At 47.9% G+C, this 20,330-nt stretch overlaps 1 protein-coding gene across 7 annotated transcripts in view; it reads left to right on the top strand.

Moving 5' to 3' along the window:
• LOC147115992 (espin-like) overlaps positions 1-20,330 on the top strand; it is a 470,195-nt gene that overhangs the window by 343,574 nt on the left and 106,291 nt on the right. For all 7 annotated transcript variants that reach the window (XR_015078729.1, XR_015078728.1, XM_085990693.1 and 4 more), the window contains one exon: positions 16,154-16,312. Coding sequence is in view for 5 of the 7 variants with exons in the window: in XM_085990693.1 (XP_085846819.1) it covers positions 16,154-16,312 (159 nt within the window). In the remaining 2 variants the exon portion in view is untranslated. The remainder of the gene's footprint in view (positions 1-16,153; positions 16,313-20,330) is intronic.

The raw sequence follows: 20,330 nt of genomic DNA on the forward strand, positions 1-20,330 counted from the left end.
CAAGTCTCTAAGAAGAGTGAAGAAAACAATACCGACGAGAAGGTTGTTTCAAGTGCTCTGGTGTCGCTAGAACCAGAGACTTGTGGACTCACTGGGGCCGGTGACAGTGACTGTATTCTTGCCATCGTACCAGTAAAGATCAAGTCTAAGAGGAGCGAGAAGCTTGTGGAGACTTACGCCTTCATGGATCCAGGTAGCTCAGCAACGTTCTGCACAGAATCACTCATGCGACAGCTGAACGTTAGAGGCAGAAGAACAGAAATCCTATTACGCACCATGGGTCATGAGAAGTCAATGCAAAGTTATATCCTGTCAGACCTAGAAGTGTGTGGACTTGAAGAGAAGGACTTCATAGACCTGCCTAATGTTTTCACACAGAGGGAGATTCCTGTTAGAATAGGGAACCTAGCCCTGCAGAAGGATGTGGATAGATGGCCTTACCTAGAAAAGGTGCGTCTCCCATACATTGAAGCAGAAATTGGCCTATTAATTGGAACCAATGCCTACAAAACTATGGAGCCATGGCAGGTGATAAACAACAAGGATGACGGACCCTACGCCGTCAGGACAGCCCTTGGATGGGTAGTCAATGGATCGGTAAGGAGAGATGATGGCCACAAGTCAAACAAGGAGGAACGACAAAACGTCGCAGTTAATCGCATCTCTATCGCAAGCATTGAAGAGCTGTTGATACAGCAGTTCAACGCAGACTTCTCAGAACGCAGCTGTGAGGAAAAGACAGAGATGTCACAAGAAGACCATCAGTTCATGGGTTTGATGACAAGGTCTACACAGTTCATTGATGGCCACTATCACATTGGTTTGCCACTGAGAAGACAGACCGCGAAGATGCCGAACAATCGCTGCATAGCAGAGCAACGCGCCATCAGTCTAAAGAGAAAGCTGAACAAGAACCCCGACTTTCACGAAGACTACAAAGACTTCATGAGAAACATCATAGCGAAAGGCTATGCTGTAAAGGTGCCCGAGGAACAGTTGAACAGAGACGATGGAAGGGTCTGGTACATTCCTCATCACGGGGTGTATCACCCAAAGAAGAAAAAGATCCGTGTAGTGTTTGACTGCGCCGCCTCATTCAGAGGAACTTCACTGAATGACCAGCTGCTTCAAGGTCCTGATCTTACTAATACCCTCATTGGCGTCTTGACTAGGTTTAGACAAGAGCTCGTTGCCATGATGGCAGACATAGAATCAATGTTCTACCAAGTTAGAATCCCTGATGAAGATGCTGATTTTCTGCGCTTCCTTTGGTGGCCAGATGGCGATGTTAGTCAAGCAATGGTGGAATGTAGAATGGCCGTACACTTGTTCGGAGCCACATCATCTCCCAGCTGTGCAAGCTACGCTCTCAGAAAAACTGCAGAAGATGGCAAAGGCAAAGCACCATCAGAGGCTGTGGAGACAATCTTCAGAAACTTTTATGTCGACGACTGTCTGAAGTCCGTGTCAACAGAAGACGATGCCATCGCACTGTCAAGAGACCTTAGAACTCTGTGTTCGAATGGAGGATTCCATCTGACTAAGTGGATAAGCAACAGCAGAGCAGTTCTAGCTTCTATCCCAGAAAAGGAAAGAGCCACTGAAGTCAAAGATCTGGACCTGAGCCACGATGTCCTTCCTATCGAGAGAGCTCTTGGTGTACAATGGTGCATCGAGTCAGACACGTTCAACTTCAGGATAATGGTGAACGAAAGACCATCCACAAGACGAGGGATTCTCTCCGTGGTCAGTTCCATCTACGACCCTCTTGGATTCCTGGCACCACTCATTCTGCCGGTGAAGTTGATGCTACGAGAGCTGTGTAGAGACAAGAGAGGATGGGATGAAGATATCCCAAAAGGTCAAGCTCAGAGATGGCACAGATGGTTGACAGATTTGCAACAACTTTCTAGCTTCAACGTCAGTAGATGCATCAAGCCCGCGAGTTTTGGAGTTACAAAGACGGCTCAACTACATCATTTCTCGGACGCCAGTGAGGACGGCTATGGCACGGCTACTTACCTCTTGCTGACAAATCAACAGGGCCAGAAACATTGTGCCTTCCTCATGGGGAAATCCAGGGTGGCTCCGCTGAAGCAGGTCACCATCCCGAGACTGGAATTGACGGCAGCGGTTGTTGCAGTTAAAGTTGACCAGGTGATGCGGAAAGAGTTACAGCTCCCATTAGAAGAACCTGTCTTCTGGACGGATAGCACGACGGTGCTGAAGTATATAGAGAATGAGAAGATACGCTTCAAGACCTTCGTAGCAAACAGAATCTCATCCATTAGAAAAGCTACACAACCATCTCAATGGAGGTACGTAAACACCTCATTGAACCCAGCAGATCAAGCCTCACGAGGATTGAAGGCTGAAAACTTCATGAGGAGTGAAACTTGGATACAAGGCCCAAGTTATCTGCTGGAAACAGAGAGATCATGGCCAGAAAGACCAGATATGCCAAGTCAGATTGCTGAAGACAACGTCGAAGTCAAGAGATCAGTCACAGTAAATCTCATAAATACGAAAGAGAACTTTGACACAGTGAAACACAGGATGGCACCAGTTGAGGAAAGCAGTTGCATGGTTTCTAAGGTTGAAAGAGTTGCTGCTACACCTGAGCGGTAAGAGAAAAGAGTACCGAGCCACTATCAGTCAGTCTGAAAGTAACCCTGATAAGCAGAGAATGCTTCTACAGCAGTATACGCATCATCACAAGACCACATTGGGCAAGAATTCATTGACCGTGGAGGATTTGGCCAAGGCTGAGAAGGAGATAGTTCGCTTCAGTCAAAGACAAAGATACCCAGAAGAAATCGAAGCTCTACAGCGAAATACTCCAATCAAGAAAGGTAGTCATATCTACAAGCTGGACCCTACACTGCAAGATGGAGTACTGAGGGTGGGAGGGAGACTAAACAAATCTGCTATGCCAGAGGAGGCCAAGCATCCTGCTATCCTTTCTAAGGACCTCCGGGTTGCTACCCTCATTCTTCAGCATATACACCAGAGTATTGGACACAGTGGGAGGAATCACGTGCTTGCGAAGCTAAGACAAAGATACTGGATTCCAGGAGCTAATTCCGTAATAAGAAAAGTACTCTCTGAATGCCTTGTTTGCAGACGGTTATACGCTGGAGCTGGGGAGCAGAAAATGGCAGACCTGCCTGAAGACCGTTTGTTACCAGACAAGCCCCCATTTACAAACGTAGGGGTGGACTATTTCGGGCCTTTCGAGGTAAAGCGAGGACGGAGCCTTGTCAAGAGATATGGTGTGCTTTTCACTTGTTTGACCATCAGAGCTGTTCATATTGAGGTGGCACACACGCTTGACACTGATTCCTGTATTAACGCCTTGCGGCGCTTTGTCTGTAGAAGAGGACAGGTGTCCATTATGCGTTCTGATAATGGCACTAATTTCGTCGGAGCGGAGAGAGAACTACGGGAAGCTATTGAAGGTTGGAATCAGCTTAAAATACAGGAAGCCATGATGCAAACAGGAATTAAGAGGATCTGCAATCCTCCGGCTGCATCCCACCACGGAGGTGTCTGGGAAAGACAGATACGCACCGTAAGAAAACTACTCAGTTCTGTACTGAAGCAGCAAGCGCTTGACGACGAGGGACTCCAAACCATTCTGTGCGAGGTCGAAGCCATCATTAATGACCGACCGATAACTAAGACATCAGATGATCCCAATGACCTCGAAGCCCTGACTCCGAACCACCTGTTGTTGTTGAAAACACAGCCAGCCATGCCCCTGGGAGTCTTCAAAAAGGAAGATCTGTATGCCCGTCGGAAGTGGAGGCAAGTTCAGTATATGTCAGACCTTTTCTGGACCAGATGGACAAGAGAATACTTACCTCTGCTACAGGAGCGTCAAAAATGGTCCAAAATAAAGAGGAACTTCATTGTCGGAGACATTGTCTTAATTGTGGATGATTCAGCCCCTAGAAATTCTTGGTTGATGGGAAAAATAATTAAGACCATGCCAGACTCCAGAGGCGTCGTTCGTCGCGTTTGTTTGCAAACCAAGACCAGTACCCTGGAAAGACCGATCACAAAGCTCTGCCTGCTACAAGAAGCAGCGTGAAAGGTTCCCAAACGAAAAAAGTGGACACTTATATTGTAAATATGTTGAACTCATTAGTTTATGACTCTTAATGTTTGAGTAATTGATATGCTTCATGTGCCTAGTCAATTAGGGGCCGGAATGTAAGAGCCATAAAAGCTTAAGAAAATACTTCAAAATAGTGGTTAAATGGCATAATACAGTTAATTTACCTGACCGACTTATTGTATTAAGAAACCCCCTATCTTCTTGCTCCAGTAGTATAGTCCGAGACACCCCCTTCATTCTTGCCATAATGGAACAGTCCCTAAGCCACACATGGGTGCAGCCATTTTACAGTTTAAACTGCACGTGGCTGAAGGAGGCAGAAGCTGTGAGGTTTGGAGCAGTACAGTTTTTGACCGTGTTCGTTTATACGTGTTTGCTTTGTAATTCCGTTTGTTAAGTGTTATAGTAAACAGTTTAAAAGACAAAGCTACGTTTGGGAACGTTTTATTTCGACACGCGTCTACTCGTTGTTAAAAATCCCACAGCTCAGTGGCTGCCTGTTTGGAAACTAAGAAGCGCCACTACAAGTGTAGAGGGAGCTTTACTCTGCAGCTAACCCGTGTGGTACCTGACCCGGGATTGTTTGATGGGATAGTGTAGTGGGAGCTTTACTCTATATCTAACCCATAATGTACCTGACCCGGGAGTGTTTGATGGGACAGTGTAGAGGGAGATTTACGCTGTATCTAACCCGTGCTATATCTGCCGTGGGAGGGCTTGATGGGCCAGTGTAGAAGGAGTTAACTCTGTATCTAATCCATGCTGTACCTGCCCTGGGAATGTTATATGGGAAAGTGTAGAGGGAGTTTTATTCTGTATCTAACCCATGCTGTACATGCCCTGGGAATGTTTGATGTGACAGTGTAGAGGGAGATTTACTCTGTATCTGACCTAGGAGTGTTTGATGGGACAGTGTAGAGGGAGCTTTATTCTGTATCTGACCCGGGAGTGTTTGACGGGACAGTGTAGAGGGAGCTTTACTCTGTATCTAACCCGTGCTCTACCTGGCCTGGGAGTGTTTGATGGGACAGTGTAGAGGGAGGTTTACACTGTATCTAACCCATGCTGTACCTGACCTGGGAGTGTTTGATGGGACAGGGTAGAGGGAGCTTTACACTGTATCTAACCCGTGCTGTACCTGTCCTGGGAGTGCTTGATGGACCAGTGTTGAGGAAGGTTTACTCTGTATCTAAGCCATGTTATGTCTGATGTGGGACTGCTTGATGGGGCAGTGTAGAGGGCGCTTTACTCTGTATGTAACCTGTGCTGTACCTGCCCTGGGAATGTTTGATGGGACAGTGTAGAGGGAGCTTTACTCTGTATTTAACACGTGCTGTACCTGCCCTGGGAATGTTTGATGGGACAGTATAGAGGGAGCTTTATTCTGTATCTAACCCATCCTGAACCTGCCCTGTGAATGTTTGATGGGACACTGTAGAGGGAGCTTTACTTTGTATCTAGCCCATAATGTACCTGACCCGGGAGTGTTTGATGGGACACTGTAGAGGGAGATTTACACTGTTTCTAACCTGTGCTGTACCTCCCGTGGGAGGGCTTGCTGGGCCAGTTTAGAGGGAGCTTGACTCTGTATCTAACGCGTGCTGTACCTGCCCTGGGAGTGTTTGATGGAAAAGTGTAGAGGGAGCTTTATTCTGTATCTAACCCATGCTGTAACTGCCCTGGGAATGTTTGATGGGACAGTGTAGACGGAGCTTTACTCTGTATCTGACCTGGGAGTGTTTGATGGGACAGTGTAGTGGGAGCTTTAATCTCTGTCTAACCCGTGCTGTCCCTGCCCTGGGAGGATTTGATGGGGCAGTGTAGAGGGAGCTTTACTCTGTATCTAACCCATTCTATGTCTGATGTGGGAGTGCTTGATGGGGCAGTGTAGAGGGAGCTTTACTCTGTATCTAACCCATGCTGTACCTTCCCTGGGAATGTTTGATGGGACAGTGTAGAGGGAGATATACTCTGTATCTAACCCGTGCTGTACCTGCCCTGGGAATGTTTGATGGGAAAGTTTAGAGGGAGCTTTATTCTGTTTCTAACCCATGCTGTAACTACCCTGGGAATGTTTGATGGGACAGTGTAGAAGGAGCTTTACTCTGTATCTGACCCGGGAGTGTTTGATGGGACAGTGTAGAGGGTGCTTTACTCTGTATCTAACCAGTGCTGTACCTGACCTAGGAGTGTTTGATGGGACAGTGTAGAGGGAGCTTTACTCTGTATCTAACCCATGCTGTACCTGACCCGGGAGTGTTTTATGTGACAGTGCAGAGGGAGCTTTACTCGGTATCTAACCCGTAATGTACCTGACCCGGGAGTGTTTGATGGGACAGTGTAGAGGGAGCTTTACTCGGTATCTGACCCGGGAGTGTTTGATGGGACAGTGTAGTGCGAGCTTTACTCTGTATCTAACCCGTGCTGTACCTGACCTGGGAGTGTTTGATGGGACAGTGCAGAGGGAGCTTTACTCTGTATCTAACCCATGCTGTACCTGCCCTGGGAATGTTTGATGGGACAGTGTAGAGGGAGCTTCACTCTGTATCTAACCCGTGCTGTACGTGCCCTGGGAATGTTTGATGGAAAAGTGTAGAGGGAGCTTTATTCTGTATCTAACCCATGCTGTAACTGCCCTGGGAATGTTTGATGGGACAGTGTAGAAGTAGCTTTACCCTGTATCTGACCCGGAAGTGTTTGATGGGACACTCTAGAGGGTGCTTTACTCTGTATCTAACCCGTGCTGTACCTGACCTGGGAGTGTTTGATGGGACAGTGTAGTGGGAGCTTTAATCTCTATCTAACCCGTGCTGTCCCTGCCCTGGGAGGATTTGATGGGGCAGTGTAGAGGGAGCTTTACTCTGTATCTAACCCATTCTATGTCTGATGTTGGAGTGCTTGATGGGGCAGTGTAGAGGGAGCTTTAGTCTGTATCTAACCCATGCTGTAGCTGCCCTGGGAATGTTTGATGGGAAAGTTTAGAGGGAGCTTTATTCTGTATCTAATCCATGCTGTAACTGCCCTGGGAATGTTTGATGGGACAGTGTAGAAGAAGCTTTACTCTGTATCTGACCTGGGAGTGTTTGATGGGATATTATAGAGGTTGCTTTACTCTGTATCTAACCCGTGCTGTACCTGACCTGGGAGTGTTTGATCGGACAGTGTAGAGGGAGCTTTACTCTGTATCTAACCCGTGCTGTAACTGCCCTGGGAATGTTTGATGGGATAGTGCAGAAGGAGCTTTACTCTGTATCTGACCTGGGAGTGTTTGACGGTACAGTGTAGCGGGAGCTTTATTCTGTATCTAACCCGTTCTGAACCTGCCCTGGGAGTGTTTGATGGGACAGTGTGGAGGGAGCTTTACACTGTATCTAACCCCTGCTGTACCTGCCCTGGGAGGGTTTGATGGGATAGTGTAGAGGGAGCTTTACTCTGTATCTAACCCGTGCTCTACCTGCCCTGGGAATGTGTGACGGTACAGTGTAGAGGGAGCTTTACTCTGCAGCTAACCCGTGTGGTACCTGACCCGGGAGTGTTTCATGGGATAGTGTAGTGGGAGCTTTACTCTGTATCTAACCCATAATGTACCTGACCCGGGAGTGTTTGATGGGACAGTGTAGAGGGAGATTTACGCTGTATCTAACCCGTGCTATATCTGCCATAGGAGGGCTTGATGGGCCAGTGTAGAGGGAGCTTAACTCTGCATCTCATCCATGCTGTACATGCCCTGGGAATGTTATATGGGAAAGTGTAGAGGGAGCTTTATTCTCTTTCTAACCCATGCTGTAAATGCCCTGGGAATGTTTGATGTGACAGTGTAGAGGGAGCTTTACTCTGTATCTGACCCAGGAGTGTTTGATGGGACAGTGTAGAGGGAGCTTTACACTGTATCTAACCTGTGCTGTACCTGCCGTGGGTGTGTTTGATGGGAAAGTGTAGAGGGAGCTTTATTCTGTATCTAACCTATGCTGTAACTGTCCAGGGAATGTTTGATGGGACAGTGTAGTGGGAGCTTTAATCTCTATCGAACCCGTGCTGTCCCTGCCCTGGGAGGATTCGATGGGGCAGTGTAGAGGGAGCTTTACTGTGTATCTAACCCATTCTATGTCTGATGTGGGAGTGCTTGATGGGGCAGTGTAGAGGGAGCTTTATTCTGTATCTAACCCATGCTGTAACTGCCCTGGGAATGTTTGATGGGACAGTGTAGAAGGAGCTTTACTCTGTATCTGACCCGGGAGTGTTTGATGGGACAGTGTAGAGGGTGCTTTACTCTGTATCTAACCCGTGCTGTTCCTGACCTGGGAGTGTTTGATGGGAAAGTGTAGAGGGAGCTTTAATCTCTATCTAACCTGTGCTGTACCTGCCCTGGGAGGGTTTGATGGGGCAGTGTAGAGGCAGCTTTACACTGTATCTAACCCATGCTGTACCTGCCCTGGGAATGTTTGATGGGAAAGTTTAGAGGGAGCTTTACTCTGTATCTAACCCGTGCTGTACCTGCCCTGGGAATGTTTGATGGTACAGTGTAGAGGGAGCTTTATTCTGCATCTAACCCGTTCTGAACCTGCCCTGAGAGTGTTTGATGGGACAGTGTGGAGGGAGCTTTACACTGTATCTAACCCGTGCTGTACCTGCCCTGGGAGGGTTTGACGGTACGGCGTAGAGGGAGCTTTACTCTGCAGCTAACCCGTGTGGTACCTGACCCGGGTATGTTTGATGGGATAGTGTAGTGGGAGCTTCACTCTGTATCTAACCCATAATGTACCTGACCCGGGAGTGTTTGATGGGACAGTGCAGAGGGAGCTTTACTCTGTATCTTACCCATGCTGTACCTGCCCTGGGAATGTTTGATGGGACAGTGTAGAGGGAGCTTTACTCTGTATCTAACCCGTGCTGTACGTGCCCTGGGAATGTTTGATGGAAAAGTGTAGAGGGAGCTTTATTCTGTATCTAACCCATGCTGTAACTGCCCTGGGAATGTTTGATGGGACAGTGTAGAAGGAGCTTTACTCTGTATCTGACCCGGGAGGGTTTGATGGGACAGTGTAGAGGGTGCTTTACTCTGTATCTAACCAGTGCTGTACCTGATCTAGGAGTGTTTGATGGGACAGGGTAGAGGGAGCTTAACTCTGTATCTAATCCATGCTGTACCTGCCCTGGGAATGTTACATGGGAAAGTGTAGAGGGAGCTTTATTCTCTTTCTAACCCATGCTGTAAATGCCCTGGGAATGTTTGATGTGACAGTGTAGAGGGAGCTTTACTCTGTATCTGACCCAGGAGTGTTTGATGGGACAGTGTAGAGGGAGCTTTATTCTGTATCTGACCCGGGAGTGTTTGATGGGACAGTGTAGAGGGAGCGTTACTCTGTATCTAACCCGTGCTGTACCTGACCTGGGAGTGTTTGTTGGGACAGTGTAGAAGGAGCATTACACTGTATCTAACCCATGCTGTACCTGACCTGGGAGTGTTTGATGGGACAGGTTAGAGGGAGCTTTACACTGTATCTAACCCGTGCTGTACCTGTCCTGGGAGGGTTTGATGGACCAATGTTGAGGAAGGTTTACTCTGTATCTAAGCCATGTTATGTCTGATGTGGGACTGCTTGATGGTGCAGTGTAGAGGGCGCTTTCCTCTGTATGTAACCCGTGCTGTACCTGCCCTGGGAATGTTTGATGGGACAGTGTAGAGGGAGCTTTACTCTGTATCTAACACGTGCTGTACCTGCCCTGTGAATGTTTGATGGGACACTGTAGAGGGAGCTTTACTCTGTATCTGACCCGTACTGTACCTGACCCGGGAGTTTTTGATGGGGCAGTGTAGAGGGAGCTTTACTCTGTATCTAACCCATGCGGTACCTGACCCGGGAGTGTTTGATGGGACAGTGTATCACAGAATCACAGAATCACAGAAACCCCACAGTGCAGATAGAGGCCATTTCGGCCCATCGAGCCTGCACCGACACATATCCCACCCGATCCCCGTAACCCCTACACCAGCACGTATCCCAGTAACCCCACGTATTTAATCCCACTAACACTAAGGGTCAATTTATCATAGCCAATCAACCTAACCCGCACATCTTTACACTGTAGAGGGAGCTTTACTCTGTATCTAACCCGTACTGTACCTGACCCGGGAGTTATTGATGGGACAGTGTAGAGGGAGCTTTACTCTGTATCTAACCCGTGCGGTAACTGACCCCGGAGTGTTTGATGTGATAGTGTAGAGGGAGCTTTACTCTGTATCTAGCCCATAATGTACCTGACCTGGGAGTTCTTGATGGGACAGTGTAGAGGGAGATTTACAGTGTACCTAACCTGTGCTGTACCTGCCGTGGGAGGGCTTGCTGGGCCAGTTTAGAGGGAGCTTGACTCTGTATCTAACCCGTGCTGTACCTGCCCTGGGTGTGTTTGATGGGAAAGTGTAGAGGGAGCTTTATTCTGCATCTAACCCATGCTGTAACTGCCCTGGGAATGTTTGATGGGACAGTGTAGAGGGAGCTTTACTCTGTATCTGACCTGGGAGTGTTTGATGGGACAGTGTAGTGGGTGCTTTAATCTCTATCTAACCCGTGCTGTCCCTGCCCTGGGAGGATTGGATGGGGCAGTGTAGAGGGAGCTTTACTCTGTATCTAACCCATTCTATGTCTGATGTGGGAGTGCTTGATGGGGCAGTGTAGAGGGAGCTTTAATCTGTATCTAACCCATGCTGTAACTGCCCTGGGAATGTTTGATGGGACAGTGTAGAAGGAGCTTTACTCTGTATCTAACCCGTGCTGTAGCTGACCTGGGAGTGTTTGATGGGAAAGTGTAGAGGGAGCTTTAATCTCTATCTAACCCGTGCTGTACCTGCCCTGGGAGGGTTTGATGGGGCAGTGTTAAGGCAGCTTTACTCTGTGTCTAACCCATTCTATGTCTGATGTGGGAGTGCTTGATGGGGCAGTGTAGAGGGAGCTGTACCCTATATCTAAGCCATGCTGTACCTGCCCTGGGAGTGTTTGATGGGACAGTGTGGAGGGAGCTTTACACTGTATCTAACCCGTGCTCTACCTGCCCTGGGAATGTTTGACGGTACGGTGTAGAGGGAGCTTTACTCTGCAGCTAACCCGTGTGGTACCTGACCCGGGAGTGTTTGATGGGATAGTGTAGTGGGAGCTTTACTCTGTATCTAACCCATAATGTACCTGACCCGGGAGTGTTTGATGGGACAGTGCAGAGGCAGCTTTACTCTGTATCTAACCCGTGCTGTACCTGCTCTGGGAATGTTTGATGGGAAAGTTTAGAGGGAGGTTTATTCTGTATCTAACCCATGCTGTAACTGCCCTGGGAATGTTTGTTGGGACAGTGTAGAAGGAGCTTTACTCTGTATCTGACCCGGGAGTGTTTGATGGGACAGTGTAGAGGGAGCTTTACACTGTATCCAACCCGTGCTGTACCTGACCTGGGAGTGTTTGATGGGACAGTGTAGAGGGAGCTTTAATCTCTGTCTAACCCATGCTGTAACTGCCCTGGGAGGGTTTGATGGGGCAGTGTAGAGGGAGCTTTACTCTGTATCTAACCCGTGCTGTATCTGCCTTAGGAATGTTTGATGGGACAGTGTAGATGGAGCTTTACTCTGTATCTAACCCGTGCTATGTCTGATCGGGGGAGTCCTTGATGGGACAGTGTAGAGAGAGCTTTACTCTGCATCTAACCCGTGCTGTACCTGACCTGGGAGTTTTTGATGGGACAGTGTAGAGGGAGCTTTAATCTCTATCTAACCCGTGCTGTACCTGCCCTGGGAGTGTTTGATGGGACAGTGTATAGGGAGTTTACTCTGTATCTAACCCATGCTGTACCTGCCCTCGGACTGTTTGATGGGACAGTGTATAGGGAGTTTACTCTGTATCTAACCCATGCTGTACCTGCCCTCGGAGTGTTTGATGGGACAGTGTAGAGGGAGCTTTACTCTGTATCTAACCCATGCTGTACCTGCCCTGGGAGTGTTTGATGGGACAGAGTAGAGGGAGCTTTACTCTGTATCTAACCCATGCTGTACCTGACCTGGGAGTGTTTGATGCGATAGTGTAGAGGGAGCTTTACTCTTCATCTTACTCGTGCTGTACCTGCCCTGGGAATGTTTAATGAGTCAGTGAAGAAGGAGCTTCACTCTGTATCTAGCCCGTGCTGTACCTGACCTGGGAGTGTTTGATGGGATAGTGTAGAGGGAGCTTTGCTCTGTATGTAACCCGTGTTCTACCTGCCCTGGGAGTTTTTGATGGGACAGTGTAGAGGAAAGTTTACTCTGTATCTAACCCATGCTATGTCTGCTGTGGGAGTGCTTGATGAGGCAGTGTAGAGAATGCTTTACTTTGTATCTAATCTATTCTGTGCCTTATATGGCAGTTCTTGATGGGGCAGTGTAGAGGGAGCTTTACTGTGTATTCAACATATTCTGTATCTATCCTGTGTTGTGACCAACATGGGAGTGCTTGATCGTACAATGTAGAGAGAGCTTTCCTTTGTACTTGAGCTGGGAGTGCAGGCTCTGTCTGGTTGGATGAGCTAAGGTGGAGCTTTCTTTCCTGTTTCCATTCTGAATCTCCCTTTTCTAGGCTTGTGGGGAATTGTCTGACTGTGTTTAATGTTCATACCATTTGGCACCAGTCCCATTTGTGAAACTGTGAGTTCCTGCCTCAGGATTGTCACATTTTGCAGCATGGATTGTGCCAATAATTACTGCAGTGGTGATTGTATTAAATCTGAGGGCTGGAGTTGTACTTTCAAAAGAGGAACTTCACCAAAGCTATGCATGATGGGTTAGCCCTGTATCTATAGGGTGTCAGAAAAAAAATCTGTAACTCTTTTACCCAAACAGGCTGTGAAGGAGGAGGAACATATACAGGAAGAGGAAGACAGGGAAAAGAGAGTATGGGGCTGATTTTCCTGGAGCCGTCAGGCGGGCTTTCAGGCGTGTGGGGGCGGGGGGGGGGAAATTGCAAAAATAGGGGGTCACGAACCCCCCCGCCTGACTCCCCGCCCCGTCCGATTTTCACCCAGGCGTTTCTGTCCGACCCGAATCAGTCCCGCCCGCAGCAGGCGGGAGTGGTCTTTAGGCACCTTAATCACCAATAATTGGCATCTATAATGCCATTTTAAGGGGCCCTTGCTATTTTCAGCCTTTTCCCACGTTAAACACGCCTGGTGGGAACCCCGCTGATGAAGCCTGGCGTGAACAATATCGGATTGCTGACTATCAGCTGCAGGTCAATCAGGAAAGAAGAGATTTAATCAGACATCATTTGTAGGTTGCAGGACCTTGTTGTTTCAGACTTGAGGCAACTTGTTCAAGGCTTAGGCACAGCTGTGGAAGGTTGGAGCCTCACACACTTCTCCAGTGTGAGCTCCTGGGAAGCCTCTCTCGCCACCCTCACTCAGCGCTTCCTCAACTGAGGCACCTACCAGAAGCATGGGAGGCCTTTTTTTCCTTCCCCTCTTGGCATTAGAGGAGCTCCAGCCCCATTCGCGAAATGACACACGCCACAACTGCAGAAGTTGCCATCAAAAATTTTATTTACAACAACCAGCTGATGGCATTTTTCAAATAAACACAACATTCACCCAAGTGACTACCCTTGTGACTATTAGTGCCTTATTTTCCTCTTACGCGTGCTCCTACATAGTGGTTCCCCTGTGGCATCAGCAGATGTGGAGGCCCCTTGCTCACTTTCCTGCTGCTCCTGTCTCGACCCCTTTGGCGGGCGTCCTCTGGGATGGCGAGCCTGTGAGGGCTCGCCATCAGTCTGCTGCTCCTGCGGCTGTGCAGGGGTTGAGACCTCTATCTCTGTTGGGTGTGGACTCTGGCGGGGCTCTGACTGAGGGCTCTGCAGTGGCATGGAAGTGTGAGCGCTTGGAGAGGAGCCCCCACTTCCTTGAGGTCTGCCGCCAACCTCCCTCTCATGGGTCAGGTCCCCCTCAGCGCTTGCAAGTGGCTTGAGAGCAGCTTGCTGCACATCAGGGGGGGCCATGGGGACCCATTTCTACAATGGCAGTCCTACTCAGAGGGCCTGCCATGAAGGTTTGGTTTCTCTGTTCAATAGCTGACCATCGCTCCTCCAGAGATGTCAGTCTATTCTGAACACTCACCATGTTTTCAACACTCTGGCGACTTAGCTCCTCCATGGCCGTAGCCATCCTCTCCTCTACTGTAGCCATCCTTTCCACGGAGGTTGCCATCCTTTCCGTGGTGACGCGTTCATGCGCCAATGACTCCACAAAGGCTCTGCTCATGTTCGCTATGGACTCCTCCATTCACTCCACACTCACAACAACCCTGGAGACAAAACCTGCCAGAGACTCCTGGATCTGTGCATGGAGATCCATCACCTCTTCTCTTGCGGATGGACTCAGAGGCAGAGGGTCGACATGCAGCTGAGCTGAGCTGGCAGAGTCCTGCACCCTCCGACGAGGACTCTCCACTGCTGTCCCTGTCTCCACCATCTGCTGATGCTCACTTGTGAGCTGTGATACACCAGGTGACAACACTACTCTATCTCGCGAAGGTCCCACCGAGGTGTGAGTGTCTGCGCTGGTGCTGGGTGCGCTGAATTCTGCTGACGCTGCCCCCTCAGAGGTTGGAGCTTCCTCTGAGGCGTCTGGCTGCTCAGCCTCTTCCTCCTCCGCAGTGGGGACGGGGGCTCTGGATGGTCCTGTGGGGGAGTAAAGGAAAGAGTTAGAGATGTGATGCCAAGGTTATATGCACATTGGATTTTGCAGATGTTCATAAGTCCAAATGATGTAGCTTCAGAATCATAACAGCGACTTATGCTATGTCAATGAGAGAGATGGAAAACTATTCTGTCACCAGCTTGCGGCACTGCCCCTGTCTCTCTTTCCCCAGCTTCCGCAGCCACATCAGCCTCGACAATTTCCAGCACTCCTTCCTCCCAGGGGTCAGGTGGGCTATTGAGGGTGGGTCTCCTCCAGTCCTGGCTCGCTCTCTGTTGTTGTGAGCTCTCTTTTCCTGCAATGAGGGAGACAAGTGGAGTTTGAGTGAGAATGAAGGAGTGAGTGTAGAGATTGCATAGCATAGATACTTAGAGGGAGACAAAGATTGTGTGAGGCTGCAAGACCAAGGGCACTCCCTGTGTGTTGTCAGTTGTGTTCAAAGCATCAGAGTGAGAGGGAGTTTGAGGGCTGAATGGTGGAATAGTAATGTGAATGTGAGCATAGAGAGAGAGAGAATGGGTAAGGGTGCATGGATGTGACTGTGAAGTGGGATGTGGAGGAAGAGAGTGCTAAAGCTGAGTGCTGGTGGGGAAAGGCAATGGGGATCAGTTTGAGGGTGATGGAAACTTCATACTTACTTTTCCTGTACGGTGAAGGTCATGGGATCGTTTCCGACACTGTATCCAGGTTCTTGGTGACTCCCAGCGAGTTGACATCTGCTGTCACCTGCATCCATGCAGCCTTGGTCTCAGTGGGAGGCCTCTTCCTCCCTGACCTAGGGAAGAGGACCTCCCTGTGGGCCCTCACCCCATCCAATAATGCCTGCAGTGAAGCCTCATCGAATTTGGAGGCAGCTCGCGGTCTGGCACTGGCCACAGCTGCTGTAGGCTCCTCTGCCATCCTGTATGGTTCATTTGGAAGCCTGCAGAGGAAGCAATGCTTGCTGTGGACCTTAAAAGCAGCACGAATGATGACATCATACTGTGCAACTTTCTGACTGGAAATAGTTAATTAGCAAGGGTTCCCACACGCTGGAAATGAATTGGCCAATTGAGGGAAAATTGCATCAATCTGGCAGACCCATTTACATTCGTGTGGGAACCCTGACAATCGGGGAACCCGACAATCCCCCACACCTGCAGGAAAATCGGCCCCTATATCTTTATCTTCTGTGAAATTTCTATGTTCTAGGCACGATCTAAATGCAAGTTGTTGTTGTTTGTGGTGTGCAGCACCCTCCTGCACTCGCTGATGTTGTTCTCGGGTCTTGCCCAATGTTTTCGGCTCTGGTTAATGTCGATCTCTGACTGGTTTCTGCTTCATTTCCAGCCACCGCTGGATGGCCCTCCAGCTGCCGTGCAGAGGCAAGAATCCATTCGGAAAACAAAGAGCATTGTGAGACAGCAGAGCAGCAGTGACTACTACAGGTCAATCAACGAGGGACGCAGCGAGTCACGTGACTTTCAGAAAGGAATGGAGAATGGCAAGGTAAGGAAGGTGCCCCCCGCTGGGCCCTGTCTCGCGTCCTATCTTCAAAAGGACAGGTACTTTAAAACTAGACTTCCTCACCATCTTCAGTTATTGTCCCCTGTAATAAGGCACTGTCTCGGGTTTGTAGTTTGTAGTGTACCCTCAGTCTGGACTCAGCATTTTGTTTGCCCTCACGAGGGCACAGGGCACAGACTAGCAGTCAGCACCGTTATCGATTTTTCTGGTGTTAAATCATTTAATGTGACTGGTACTGTCACGGACTGAACTTCATGGATGCAGCGGTTAACACAAGAACATAAGAAATAGGAGCAGGAGTAGGCCACTCGGACCTTCGAGCCTGCTCTGCCATTCAATGAGATCATGGCTGATCTTCTGCCTCAACGCCATTCACCGGCCCTATCGCCATATCCCTTGATGCCTTTATTAGTCAGAAATCTATCGACTTCTGTTTTGAATATACCCAATGACTGAGCCTCCACAGCCCTCTGGGGTAGAGAATTCCAAAGATTCACCATCTTCTGTGTGAAGAAATTTCTTCTCACCTCAGTCCTGAATGGCCTACCCTTTATCCTGAGGCTGTGGCCCCTGGTTCTAGACTCCCCAGCTAAGGGAAACATTCTCCCAGCATCCATCCTATCAAGCCCTGTAATAATTTTGTATGCTTCAATGAGATCCCCTTTCATTCTTCTGAATTCAAGAGAATACAGGCCTAGTTTACTCAATCTCTTCTCATACGACAGTCCCGCCATCCCAGGAATCAATCTTGTGAACCTTCGTTGCACTCCCTGTATGGCAAGTATAGCCTTCCTTAGGTAAGGAGACCAAAATTGTACACAGTACTCCAGGTGTGGTCTCACCAAGACTAATTGGAGTAAGACTTCTTTACTCCTGTACTCAAATCCTCTTGTAATGAAGGCCAGCATGCCATTTGCCTTCCTAATGGCTTGCTGCACCTGCACATTCACTTTCAGTGACTCATGTACAAGGACACCCAGGTCCCTTTGAGCATCTGCATTCCCCAATCTTTCACCATTTAGGAAATACTCTACCTTTCTGTTTTTTCTACCAAAGTGGATAACTTCACATTTATCCACATTATATTCCATCTGCCATGTTCTCGCTCACTCACTGAGCCTGTCGAGATCCCCTTGAAGCCTCTTCACATCCTCTTCACAACTGACACTGACACCTAGCTTTGTATCATCAGCAAATTTGGAAATGTTACATTTAGTCCCCTCATCCAAATCATTGATCTAGATTGTGAATAGCTGGGGCCCAAACACCGATCCTTGCGGTACCCCACTAGTCACAGCCTGCCATCCTGAAAAAGACCCGTTTGTCCCTACTCTTTGTTTTCTGTCTGTTAACCAATTCTCAATCCATGCTAGTATATAACCCCAATTCCATGTGCCCTAATTTTGTTCACCAACCTCTTGTGTGGGACCTTATTGAAGGCCTTCTGAAAATCCAAATACACCGCATCTACCGGTTCCCCTTTGTCTACTCCACTAGTTACATCCTCAAAGAACTCCAATAGGTTTGTCAAACAGGATTTCACTTTCATAAATCCATGTTGACTCTGCCCAATCTTACTATTAGTTTCTAAGTGCCCAGTTATTGCATCCTTTATAATAGATTCCAGCATTTTCCCAACCACTGATATGAGGCTGACAGGTCTGTAGTTCCCCGTTTTCTCTCTCCCTCCTTTTTTAAACAGTGGCATTACATTTGCTATCCTCCAATCTGCAGAAACTGTTCTAGAATCTATAGAATTTTGGAAGATGACAACCAATGCGTCCACTATCCCAATGGCCACCTCTTTCAAAACCCTAGGATGTAGGTCATCCGGTCCTTGAGATTTATCGACTTTTAGTCCCATTAATTTTGATAGTACTGTTTTTATACTAATAATAATTTCTTTAAGTTCCTCATTCTCACCACACCCTTGGTTTTCTTGTATTTCTGGGAGGCTTTTCGTGTCTTCCTCCATGAAGACAGAAACAAAGTATTTATTTAATTTCTCTGCCATTTCCTCATTCCCCGTTATAAATTCTCCCGCCTCTGACTGTAAAGGACCTACATTTACCTTCACCAGTCTTTTCCTTTTCACAAAAGTATAGAAGCTATTACAATCCGTTTTTATATTTTTCGCTAGTTTGTGCTCATATTCCATTTTCCCTTTCTTTATCAATTTCTTGGTCCCCCTTTGCTGATTTCTAAAAAGATCCCAATCCTTAGGCTGACTGCTTTTTCTGGCAACTTTATAAGCTTCCTCATTTGATTTAATACTAGCTTTAATTTCTTTTGTTAGCCATGGTTGGATCACTTTTCCTTTTGGGTTTTTATGCCCTCGAGGAATATATGTTTGTTGCAAATTATGCAATATTTCCTTGAATGTTAGCCATTGTATGTCCACCTTCATACCTTTTAGTGTAGTCTTCCAATCTACCATGGCTAACTTGTCCCTCATACCCTTGTAGTTTCCTCTGTTTAGGTTGAAGACCTTAGTTTCAGATTGGACTACATCGCTCTCAAACTTAATATAAAATTCCAATCATATTATGGTCACTTGTCCCTAAAGGCCCCTTTACCACAAGATTATTGATTAGCCCTTTCTCATTACACAGTACCAGTTCCAGAATAGCCTGTTCCCTGGTTGGTTCCTCCACATACTGATCCAGGAAACCATCTCGCACGCATTCCAAGAATTTGTCCTCCACACTATTCGTGGTAATTTGATTTGCCCAGTCAATATGTAGATTAAAATCCCCCATGATTATCATATTGCCCTTGTTACATGCACTTCTAATTTCTTGATTGATACTGTGCCCTACATTACCACTACTGTTTGGTGGCCTATACACAACTCCCACCAATGTTTTCCGCCCTTTGCTGTTTCTTAGCTCCACCCAAACTGATTCCAGTTCTACATCACGATCTGCCAAGCCAAGATCTTTTATCTCTACCGTACCGATCTCATCCCTTATTAACAGCGCTATACCACCTCCTTTTCCTTTTGGTCTGTCTTTCCTAAATGTTGAGTACCCTGGAACATTCAGCTCCCAGCTTTGGTTTCCCTGTAACCATGTCTCTGTAATGGCAATTACATCATACTCATTTACTTCTATTAGTGCCATTAATTCATCCACCTTGTTGTGAATGCTACGTGCATATAGATAAAGTGCCTTCAACTTTGCCTGTTTAATATTTTTCTGCACTTTGACCCTCTTTACTGTTGGCCTTTGTTTCTGCTCCCTACTAGTTTTGCTGACTACTTTTCTAACTTGCACTTCCAGCTTTGTTTCTCTCCGTTCTGGGCCCCCTGACAAACTAGTTTAAATCCTTTCCAAAAGCACTAGCAAATACCCCTGCAAGGATATTGGTCCCGGTTCTGCCAAGGTGTAATCCATCCAGCTTGTACAGGTCCCACCTTCCCCAGAATCAGTCCCAATGCCTCAGGAATTTAAATCCCTCCCTCCCACACCATCTCTCCAGCCACGCATTCATCTGGTCTATTCTGCTATTTCTGCTCTTGCTAGCACGTGGCACTGGGAGTAATCCTGAGATTACTACCTCTGAGGTCCTGCTTTTTAATTTATTTTCTAGCTCCCTATATTCTGCTTGCAGGGCCTCGTCCCTCTTTCTACCTATGTCATTGATACCAATATGGACCACAACCTCTAGCTGTTCACCCTCCCCCTTCAGAATGTCCTGCAGCCGCTCAGTGACATCCTTGACCCTGGCACCAGGGAGGCAACATACCATCCTGGAGTCACGTCTGCGGCCACAGAAACATCTATCTGTTCCCCTTACGATAGAATCCCCTATCATTATTGCTCTCCCACTCTTTTTCCTCCCCTCCTGTGCAGCTGAGCCACTTGTAGTGCCACGGACTTGGCTCTTGCTGCATTCCCTTGAGAAACCATCTCTCCCAGCAGTATCAAAACGGAAAATCTGCTGGAGAGGGAGATGGACAATGGGGACTCCTGCACTACCTTCCTAGTTCTTTTACTCT

This window comes from Somniosus microcephalus, chromosome 6 (assembly GCF_052327205.1).
Source record: "Somniosus microcephalus isolate GS21.2 chromosome 6, FLI_Smic_1.0, whole genome shotgun sequence".
Taxonomy (NCBI): domain Eukaryota; kingdom Metazoa; phylum Chordata; class Chondrichthyes; order Squaliformes; family Somniosidae; genus Somniosus; species Somniosus microcephalus.